This window comes from Balaenoptera ricei, chromosome 1, assembly GCF_028023285.1.
Source record: "Balaenoptera ricei isolate mBalRic1 chromosome 1, mBalRic1.hap2, whole genome shotgun sequence".
Classification (NCBI taxonomy): domain Eukaryota; kingdom Metazoa; phylum Chordata; class Mammalia; order Artiodactyla; family Balaenopteridae; genus Balaenoptera; species Balaenoptera ricei.
The window spans coordinates 101,497,550-101,509,718 of NC_082639.1; the positions used below are offsets into that span (position 1 = coordinate 101,497,550).

Sequence of the window (12,169 nt, forward strand, 5' to 3'; positions counted from 1 at the left end):
GTCTCCTACTATTACTGTTGAATTATCTAATTTTCCCAGTTTTTGGTTCATGTGTTGGGGCTATATTGTTAGCTGCATGTATACTTAATACCAATTATCTTTTCTTGATGGATTAACTCTTTTACCTTTGTAAAATATTCCTTTTGTCACTAGTAATCTTTTTTTTAAAGTATATTTTATCTGATATTAGCTCTTTTTGTTTAATATTTGCATGGTTTATCTTTCATCACCCTTTTACTGCCAACCTATTCATGTTATGGAATCTAAATTGTGTCTTTTGTGGGCATCATATAGTTGGATCATGCTTTTTTCCATCATTCATTCTGACGATCTCTGCATTTTGATTGGAATGTTTAATTGACTTACATTTAATGTAATTACTAATAATGTAGAACTTAGGTCCACCATTTTGTTCTTTGTTTTCTATATGTCTTATGTCTTTTTGTTCCTGTATCTTTCCATTACTGTCTTATTTTGTGTTAAATAGGTATTACCTAGTATACCACTTTAATCTTTTTGGGTTTTACTATACTTTTGGAATTATTTTCTTAGTGATTAGCTGAAAAGTACAGTTAACACCTTAACTTAAATTTAGTTTGAATTAATGTCAGTGTAATTTCAATGGTATATAAAAACTTTGCCCCAATATATCTTTGTTCCCTCTTTCTCTTTTGTCCTATCATTGTCACATAAGTCACATATTTATACATTTTAAGCCCATCGATACAGTATTATTGCTTTATATATCTGTGTCTAAAATCAGATAGGAAAAACAGAGTTACAAACAAAAATATATTTATACTATGTTTTATAATTATCTATGCAGTGTCCTTTTCTGGTGCTCTTTATTTCTTCATATGAATTTGAGTCTTGTGTTCTTTCATTTCAGCCTGAAGGACTGCCTTTAGTATTTCTTGTGGGGAAGGTCTGCTTGTGACAAATTCTCTCAATTTTTGTTTATCTAGGAATATCTTAATTTCTCCTTCATTTTTGAAGGACAGTTTTGCTGGATATAGAATTATTTGGTAACGGTTCCTTTTAGCATTTGGACATGTCAATCTTTTATGGACTCTCTGGTTTCTGATGAGAAATCAGCCATTAATATTATTGAAGATACCTTGTATATGGTGAGTCCCTTGTCTCTTGCTACTTTCAAGTTTCTCTTTGTTTTTTGACATTTTGGTTATGATGTGTCTAGGTGTGGATCTCTTTGATTTTATCTTCCTTGGAGCTTGTTGAGCCTCTTGGATGTACAGATTAATGTTTACATCAAATTTGGGAGGTTTTCAGTCATTATTTTTTCAAGTATTATTTCTGCCCTTTCTCTCTCTGCTCTCATTCTTTTTTTATTTTTATATTTATTTTTTGGGGGCTGTGCCACGTGGCTTGCAGGATCTTAGTTCCCCAACCAGGGATTGAACCCAGGCCACTTGCACTGGAAGCACAGAGTCCTAACCATTGGACCACCAGGGAATTCCCTCTGCTCTCATTCCCATTATGTGTATGTTGGTATGGGTGATGGTGTCCCACAAGTCTCTGAGGCTCTTTTCATTTTTCTTTTTTCTTCTTTCTGTTACTCAGATTGGATAATATCAGTTGAACTATCTTCAGGTTCATGGATTCTTTCCTCTACCTGCTCAAATCTGATGTTGAGCCTCTTTAGTGATTTTTCATTTCAGTTATTGTACTTTTCAACTCCAGAAATTCTATTTGGTTCTTTTAAAAATAATTTCTATCCATCTATTGATGTTCCATTTGGTTTGACATTGTCTTTATACTTTCCTTTAGTTCTTTGGACATGGTTTTTCTTATCTCTTACTATAATATGACTGTAAGATTACTATAATATGTTCACTTTGAACATATTTAAAATGGTTGGTTTAAAGTCTTTGTCTAGGAAGTCCAATAACTAGGTTTCCTTAGGGATAGTTTCTGTTGATTGCTTCCTCACACATGTATGGGCCATTATTTCTTATTTGCACAGCTTATAATTTTCTCTTGAAATCTGAACATTAAAAATAATGTAAGTGACAAATCTGGAAATCAGATTCTCCCTTCTCCTCAAGGTTTGTTGTTTCTGCTTGTCATAGTTTTTATTGTTTGCTTAGTGATTTTTCTAAATTAATTCTGTAAAGTTTGTATTCTTTGAGTGCCACTAAAGTCTCTACTAGTTAGCTTAATGTTCAGCTAATGTTTTAATAGAGATTTCCTTAAATACCCAGATCAATAAGTCTCACAATCTTTGACAAAGGACTATAAGTCAGTGTTAGGGCATGCTTTCAACACTCAGCCAGACAGTAGAAAACTCTGCCTTAGCCTTCAGTTTCTGCTTTTGCAGACCCTCAAGATGAGCCACAGGTAAGAGCTTAGGGCCTTCTCATGTCTTTCCTGTGCTTACTCACAGCCCTGTCTGTGAGCATGCCTTTCTGTATTTCCAGGAATATATCAGAGTTTTTCAAAGCCCCTATGGACATCTTATTTCCTAGCTGTCCTTTTAAGGTTTTTGGTTAGTCTGTCATTCACCCAACTGTTAATCATTGCCTAAGGGAGCTGCAAAGTTAACACACTTGTCTTTAATTGTTTTTGACAAATATTATTCCCTACCCTACACACATCAAGGAGAAAGCTTTTTTTTTTTAACTGAGTAAGCTCTGAGTTGGGTCAAATACCGACAGTCCTGTAAATGAAGTCATCCAGAGAACCACTAGGCAGGTCAAATAATGACAACTCTTTGGGAATAAAACTTTGAAAGAGCTCCCAGTTCTGTTTTGCTGTGTCCAGTGACTGCCAGGCTGGACCAGGAATGTGGGCTGTTACTTTTTAAGGGTACCGTAGAGCTAGAGAGCAGGGGATGAGATGAGGAAAAGTTAAGATACTGCTAATTTTGCTCTTCTTACAGAAGTTCAGCCATTGACAACAACAACAACAAAACTCTCCAGGTTGTTGCAAGCCTTTTGTTAATTTCCACAGTTCTAAACAAGCTGATTCTGACCACCTTTACCAGCATTTTTGTTGCTTTGTGGAAGAGCATATTTTTGGAGCTCCTTATTCTGCCATTTTTGCTGATATCAGTGCCCTTATTTTTTAAAGATACTTTTTAAAAATTATAAAACTTACATATTCCATATTACAGGGTAATATGGAATACTAAACATTGACTAATGGAATTACTTTGTCAACAAAACATAAGCAAACTTTTTGTCGAATAAATCAGTAAGTATTTTTATGGAGTGAGAAAAGCTTTCAGGTCTTGGGTCTTAATCATTGTTAGAAAAATTAAAGTCTCTCTTAAGATTGTTGACTGCTGAAGCTGGAGTGCCTCTTTTCTCTCTCTTTCTCTCTCTCTACCCCTCCCTCTCTTTCTCCCTCTCTCTCCCCCATGATTTTTTTCAAAAACTTCTGAATTAAATTCTTATCCAAAATTTCTACTTCATATACATGCCAATAATAATGGAGAATTATTATTGATTGCTAAAACCTCAACTTGCCTTTATTAATAATATATGTTTTATTTGATGGGATAACATATTGTTTTTCTTTTTGAATAGGCATATACTGTGAAGACACCAAAGAAACTAAAAATTCAGCAAAGAGAAAACAAGAATGTACCCATTGAAGAAAGTAGTAAAAAGAGAAAAATGGTCTTCAAGTTTGATATTAATTCAGATAGTTCAGAAACTACTGATCTTTTGGTAAAATTATTACAAATAATCAGCATTTATTATTTGTTTACATTATTATATTTCTACATTATTTCTTGATGTATATGTATAATATATATGCATAGTATCTATTACTGCAATACTGAAAAAAAATAGAACTCTACTATAACACAGAACCCTCTACTTTTGCAGCATTTTAAAGAAATTAGGGTTAAAAAATCTCCCTAAACTTCAGAAAACATGACATTTTGAAATACTTGATATAACATAGTTGTCATATGAGAGGACTAACCCTCTTGTTTCCGGAAGAGTGTTATTTCTTTTCCTTTTTATTTGTTTTTAAAGAAAGGCTAGATGAATATCTTTAATCTTGCTGCAGCCAAATTTGTTATTCAAGACCCCTCTTGATTTTGCATATTATACATGTTCTTTTATTTTATACCACTTATTGGTTGAAATCTATATCAACGTATTGGTTGAAAACTATAACATTTCTATGATTCTTAATGGGATAATGTGTTAAAGATGACATGTTTAAGGAGGATAGTTCCCCTAGCAGTTTGTATCACCAATTACTCCCTACTATGAGTATATTAACACATATCAGTATTTTCTAAAGCATAATAATGATTTATTGAGAATAATTAAACTTATACTCATTTAATTTAAAACCAGATAAACCTTATTACATGAAATGGAGCACTTTACCAAAGATTCTTAATTACAAAATTCCAGTTAAAGTCATTTGTTTCGTTATTCCAACTCATAGCTATGAGATCCTTCAAGCTTTTATATTCCTTTGGGATCCTCTACTTTCATTTGTTCTGGAATAATGAGTAGCTGAAGTCTTAAAATTGTAATTATTGAAGTTAACTTATAGAAAATCCCTACTCTAGTATCTCTTTGTTTTGTAGATAATGATTAGCATTTTAATGATTAAACTGTGAACCAGGCACTACTGTAAAGACTTTACACAGATTACTTCAGTTATTTTTTGAAACAATCTCATGCTTTAGAAGTAGAGACAGGGTTGTTATTCTCATTTTACAGATGAGGAAACTGAGTCACACTGTTACTTTGCCTAAGGTCACATAACTAGTAAGGCATGGAGCCAAAATTTGAATACCAACAGTCTAGCTCCATAGCCTATGTATGTCATTTTACACAATAACTGCCAGTTCAAACTGAAGTCCAGATATTAAAAGAATGTAATGAGAATTATTAGAAAGAGCATGAGCTATGGAATTAGATATTCCAGGGCTAGAATTCATGCTGTTTTTCTAGTAGTGTGAATTTAGGCTAGTTTCTTAGCTTATCTGAGATTCGGAATGACTTATGATTTCATTTCATTTTTAAAAGGAGCATCACAACTTTGTAGCACAATAAACATACTACAGTATTTTATTTATTTTTATTTTATTTATTACAGTTTAAACTAGTCTAAAGACATTTCATAGCGGGCTTTATTTGTTATAATTATCACTTGAAGTTAGTTATTTTTGTGATTTTCTTAGCTGTTGCATTTAAATTTTGGTGAACATTCAAATTATTATAAAAAGTAAGATTTAAAAATGTATTGTCTAGAATGACCTTAGAGAAGATAGTGGAGTAGGAAGTGCCAGGAACCCATTTCTCCACCTAGACAACAATGGTACTGGCAGAAACTGTCTGAAGTAATTTATTTTGGAACTCTAAAGACTATTTGAATGCTTGCAACTTCCAGAGGGAAACTTGGCTGGTAAGTTATGGTTAATTTTGGTCAATTTCAGCCTTAAGAGTGGTAATGGCGACCTATCACCCAACCCATAACCATGTGGTAGGGCCATGCTCATATCTTGCTGGAACTAGGGTGAACAATAAGGACCTTGTCCTCTGAAGATCAAGGTTCAGTGTTCTGACTGCTGATTCTGATCACTGAGGTACAGGTACAGAGTCTGGCTGCCATTGTTTCAAACCTCACTGGCTGAAGTGTCTTCCAGAAGAACAAACTGCACTTTTATCTCTCTCTTTTTTTCCCCTCTTTGGAGAGCCAGATGTTCAAGCATTAGAACATTCAAAATCAATCACATTTACAGGGCATTTAGAAAGCCACGCCCAGGGAAAGACACAGGCTCAGAAAAAAACCAAGAAGATCTCAAATTTTCACCACAGGCTTATCCAATGCACAGAGACACTTTTAATAGTAAAATAAAAAGCAAAACAAATCTAAGTAAATAAACAGCAAACCCTGGGGAAGGGGAAGAATCTGATTTGCAGATGTATCAAATTATAAGATTAAAGTGGCTAGTTTTCAACAACAACAACAAAATCACAAGGCATATGAAGAAAAGGAAAGTATAGCCTATCAAAGGAACAAAACAAATCAACAGAAAATGTCCATGAGGAAGCTCAGATATTGGACTTACTAGACAAAGACTTTAAAAACAACCATCTTAAAGATGTTCAAAGAGCTAAAGGAAGACATAGACAAAAACAGAAAAATGTATGAATAAAATGAGAATAACAATAAAGAGATAGAAATTATAAAAGGAACCAAGAAGAAATCTTGGAATTGACAGTACAGTAATTGAAATGAAAAGTGTATTATAGGGATTCAAAAGCAGATATAAGTAAGCAGAAGAAAGAATTGGTAAACTTGAAGATAGGACAATAAACTATGGAGTATAAGCACAGAAAAAAAGGAATGAAGAAAAGTGAACAGAGCCTCAGAAACTTGTGGGACACCATCAAAAAAATCAATATATGAATTGTGGGAGTCCCAGAAAGAGAAGAGAGAAATGGGAAGAAAGAATGTTTGAAGAAATGGCTGAAAACTTTTCAGATTTTGATGAAGCTAATGAATCTACAAATCCAAGAAGCTCAATGAATTCTAAGTGGATAGATTCAAATAGACTCACATCAAAATACATTATAATCAAACTGTTGAAAGACAGAATCTTTTTAAAATATAGCAGTATTTACATGTCAATAGGAGACTCCCTAACTATCCCTTCCCTCCACCCTTCCCCACCTGGTAAACATAAGTTCATTCAAAAGACAGAGAGAATCTTGAAAGCAGCAAGAGAGAATCAACTCATCACATATGTTACCCTCAATAAGATTATCAGCTGATTTCTCATTAGAAACCTTGGAAGCCAGAAGTCAGTAGGTTTACATATTCAAAGTGCTGAAAGAAAAACATTGTCAGCTAAGCATTTGCTATCTGGCAAAACTGTCCTTCAAAAATGAAGTGAAATTAAGACATTCCCAGATAAACAAAAGCTGAGGGAGTTGTCACTAGACCTTCTCTTCAAGAAATGCTGAAGGAAGTTGTTCAGGTTGAAATGAAAGTATGCTAGACGAAGAAATAAAAGATCTCTTATAAAGTTAAATACATTGGAAATTATAAAAGCTGAAATGATTGTAATTTTGATTTCTAACTTCACTTTTTATTCTCTACATAATTTAAAAGACAAATGCTTAATTAATCTATGTTGTTGGGCACACAATATATAAAGATGTAATTTTTGACATCAGTAACAGAAAAAGAATGGAGCTGTATAAGAGCAGTTTGTGTAGGCTATTGAAGTGAAGTTGGTATAAATTCAAATTAGGTTACTATAATGTTTGGTCATTAAATGTAATCCCCATGGTAACCACAAAAATTATCTATGGAATACACACAAAAGGAAATGGGAAGGGAATCAAAACATTTTACTAACAAAAAAGTCACCTAAACACAAAAGAAGAGAGTAATGGAGGAAATGAGTGACCAAAACCAAACAAACAAAACACCTATGAAGCATATAGAAAATGAATATCAAAAAAGGCAAAAGTTTGTCTCTCCTTATCAGTAATTACTTAAATGTAAACATATTATACACTCCAGTAAACAAAAAGAGACTCATGTTAGCTTTGAATTGGTTAAATGTGAAAGGATGGAAAAAGATATGCAAATAGTAACCAAAAAGGAGGTGGGATGGCTATACTAATATCTGACAAAATAGACTTTAAATCAAAAAGTACAAGAAACAAATAAGGACATTATATATTAATAAAAGATTCAATACAGCGGGAAGTTATGAGAGTTTTAATCATTTACACATCTAATAACAAACACTTAAAATATATGAAGTAAAGCTTTATAGAATTAAAGAGAGAAATAGAACATTACCCATTAATAGTTGGATACTTCAATACCTCACCTTCAATAACGGTTAAAACAGCTAGACATAAGATAAGTAAGGAAATACAGGACTGGAACAACACAAACCAAATGGATTTAATAGCTATGTATAGAACACTCAATCCAACAAATCCTTCTCAAGTGCACATGGACATTCTCCAGGATAGACCATATAGGTCCCAAAACAAGTCTCAATAGATTTAAAAAGATAGGCATCATATAAAGTATCTTCTCTGAATACAAAGAGATGAAGTTAGAAATCAATAAGAGAAGGAAAATTAGAAAATTCACAAACTTGCGGAAATTAACACACTTCTAACCAACCAATGGATCAGAGAAGAAATCACAAGGGAAATTTGACTTAGAGATGTGTGAAAATGAAAAACACAATACGCCAAAACTTATGTAAGACAGAAAAAACAGTGCTCTAAGGGAAGTGTAATAGCTGTAAATTCCTACATTGAAAAAGAAAGAAATCAATAAACTAACTTTATACCTTAAGGAAATAGAAAAAGAAGATCAAACTAAACCCAAAGCTGACAGAGGAAGGAAATAGTAAGGTTAGAGTGGAGATAAACAAATTAGAGAAAAGGAAACAACAGAAAATCAATGAAGCCAAAATTTGTTTCTTTGAAAAGATCAATTAAATTGACAAACCTTTAGCTAGACTGACAAAGAAAAGCAAATACCTAAAGTCAGAAGTATAATTGGAGATGTTATTACCAACATTTCAGAGATAGAGAATACTGTGAATAATTATATGCCAACAAATTAGATAACCTAGAAGAAATATACAAATAGAAGAACTACTCGAAATACACAAATTACCTAAATCTGCTCAAGAAGAAACAGAAAACCTCATCAGAGCTGAGTTAGTAATCCAAAACTCCCAACAAAGAAAAGTCCTGGACCAGATAGCTTTATCGATGGATTCTACCAAATATTTAAAGACTTAGCACCAGTCCTTCTCAAAGTCTTCCAAAAAGTTGAAGGGAGAACACTTTGTAACTCATTCAATAAGGGCAGCATTACCTTGATACCAAAGCCAGATGAAGACATCACAAGAAAGGAAAATTGTAAACCATTATTCTTTCTGAACATAGATGCAAAAATCCTCAACAAAATATTAGCAAATCAAAACCAACAGCATAGTAAGAGGATCATTTACCATGACCAATGAGACTTATCCAAGAAATGCCAGAGTGGTTCAATATAAGAAAATCAATATAATACACCACATTAATAGAACGAAGGGAAAAAAATCCAAGTGATCATCTCAATTGACATGATAAAAACTCATAAAGCTAGGACAGAGGGAAAATTCCTCAACATGATAAAGGGTATGAATGAAAACCAAAGCTAACATCATACTCAATGGTGAAAGACTGAAAGCTTTCCCCCTAAGATTAAGAATAAGACAAGGATGCCCACTTTCACCAATGTTAGTCAGCATTGTACTGGAAGTTTTAGCCATGGCTTTTAACTATTAGACAAATACAAAAAACAAAGAAAAATAAAAGGCATGCAAATGTAAAAAAGAGGTAAAACTGCCTCTAATTTGCAGGTGACATGATCATATCTATACATGGAAAGTCACAAAGCCTAAACAAAGCTTCTAGACCTAATAGATAAATTCAGCAATGTTGAAGGGTATAAGATCAACATATGAAAATCAGTTATGTTTCTATACACCAACAATGAATAATCCAAAAAGGAAATTAAGAAAACAATTTTATTTACTATACCATTAAAAAGAATTAAATACTTAAGAACAAATCTAGCCAAGAAAGTAAAATACTCATACACTGAAAATTACAAAACATTGCTGAAAGACTTAAAAATAAGGAAAAAAAAATTCTGTGTTCATGGATAGGAAGACTTAACATTGTTAAGATGTCAATACTACCAAAAGCAGTGTACATATTTAACACGTTCCCTCTCAAATTTCCAACAGCTTTTTTGGCAGAAATGGAAAATTTGATACATTTATACAGATTTGCAAGGGGCCCCAGATAGCTAAAGCAATCTTGAAAAAGAAAGACAACATTGGAGGACTCACAGTTCCTGACTTTGAAACTTATTACAAAGCTGGTAATTGAAATAGTATAGTACCGGCATAAAGACAAATATATACACCAATGTAATAAAAAACAGAGCCCAGAAATAAATCTTCACATATATAATCAATTGAGTTTTGACAAGAATGCCAAGATCATTCAATGGGGAAAGGACAGTTTTTTCAACAAATGACACTAGGAAAACTGGATATCCACATGCAAGAGAATGAAGTTGGACTCTTAACTTACACCATATACAAAAATTGACTCAGAATGAATCAAAGACCTAATCGTAAGGACTAAAACTATGAAACTCTTAGAAGAACATTGGGAAAATCATCATGACATTGAATGGCAAGGACTTCATGGATATGATGACAGCAAAGCACAGGCAAAAAAGAGAAAAAAATAGGTAAATTGGACTTCATCAAAATTAAGAACTTAAATGCATCAAAGGACTCTATTAAGAAAGTGAAAAGACAGGTTAAAGATTGGGAGAAAATATTTGCAAATCATATATCTGACACGAGATTAATATCCAGAATACATAAGGAACTCCCGTAACTCAATGACAAAAAACAAGCCAGTTGAGAAATGGGCAAAGGACTTGACCAGACATTTCTCCAAAGGATATATACAAGTGCCCAATAAGCACATAAAAGATGAATGCTACAGAGTTATAAGGACAGACAAGTTTTTTTTGTTTTAAATTAGGTTAATTTATTCTTTTTATATAGGCAGCCATTAATGAACATTCAGTTACCATGCACTAAGCAAAATTTTAATGATAGTTTACAATATGATTTTTAAAATAATTTCTCTTTTCTAAGTTGGTCAGTTGGTGCATACTGATTTGAGTGTATCTGAAAAGTCAGCTCTTTGTGACTTAGTGAATTCTGCTGAAATCTTAGAATTCATGAAAATGGCTGAATATTTTCATCCATGAAGCTTCTGAAATTTGTGTTGTGTGACTTTAATGAGCAGGAAAAGATAATGTGAACTGATTGCTTACCTGACTAAATTTATGTAACATATTCATTAAGGAAATGGATTCTGGAGCCAGCCTACCTGGATTTGAATCCTGGCTTCACCTCTTACTAGCTATATAGTCTTGGGCAAGTTACTTAATATTTGTGTGTCTCAGTTCTTCACCTTTAAAATGGGGATAATAGTAGTATTTGTGTGTCATAAAAATGTTGTGAGGATTAAAACTAATTAAAATATGCAAAGTGCTTAAAGTAGTGCCTGACATAAAGAAAATACTGAATAAGTGTTAGCTATTATTATTTGGGGAAATATTCATAAATTGATAATTGACAACATTTATAATTTTTATAGGATTATGAATGCTTATTATAAAGCCTAAGTGTATTTAAATAAGTAGGTTGGGGAGAAGGGGTGGGGAAAGTGATAGTATGAAGACTCTGAAACTGAAATAGAAATCAGTAGAAAAACACTATTCATACACATCTTGTATTCCACATAACCTTTTAGGTATATAGTTAATAGAATCAAAATCTAGGTCCTTGTTTGACAGATTGAGGATTTATTTTGTCATTGTCTTCTTTCTTCAGTCTTTTAAATTTTTTTCCCTCTTCTTTTCCTTTCCCCTCTCTCCTCTTTTATTCTCCCTCCTTGTACTCCTCCATCTCCTTCTCATATGTGGGATGTAGACAAAAATTTAATAATATAATATTAATGGTGGCAGCCTCTAAATTATATTTTTATATTTCTCTTTAAGAGCATGGTTTCAGAGGAAGAGACATTGAAAAAACTATACAAGAAGAATAATCCACCAATTTCTCAACTTTGTGTTAGAACACCAAAAAAGGTAGTTTTAAAATTTTATTTCAGAAAGCAAATTTCAAAAGCTGGATTTAATTCTTTTTTTCTTTTTTTTAGTTAAACATATTATGATTTTATTTATTTTCTATTCAGACTCCTTCATCTCTAACAACCCCTGGATCTATGCGGAAGCTTGGAGCTATGAGGAAAATGCAGGAGGACTGTTGGGCTGTAATTGCTAAAATGGATAGGAAACAAAAACTAAAGGAAGCAGAAAAGCTATTTGGTTAATTTCAGAAAATCAGTGTGATTAAGGAGCCTAAATAACAGCAAATTTATAGTTAATTTTTTTATTCTCATTTTCTACAGAGCCAAACATTTTCTTAAATTGAGACTTTTTTGATATTTTCATAATTAATTTGTTTCTTTATATTTTAATATTTTGGCCTAAATGGGAGATAACCACATGTTACTTAAAAACTTGTAATTCTCTTCAGATA

At 32.5% G+C, this 12,169-nt stretch overlaps 1 protein-coding gene across 1 annotated transcript in view; it reads left to right on the forward strand.

The window, feature by feature from the left end:
* Positions 1-11,960, forward strand: part of SYCP1 (synaptonemal complex protein 1) — a 168,643-nt gene extending 156,683 nt beyond the window's left edge. Inside the window, exons 29-31 of the mRNA XM_059919118.1 lie at positions 3,549-3,692; positions 11,626-11,715; positions 11,823-11,960. Of these exons, the coding sequence (XP_059775101.1) occupies positions 3,549-3,692; positions 11,626-11,715; positions 11,823-11,960 (372 nt within the window). The remainder of the gene's footprint in view (positions 1-3,548; positions 3,693-11,625; positions 11,716-11,822) is intronic.
* The last annotated feature ends 209 nt before the right edge of the window (positions 11,961-12,169 follow it).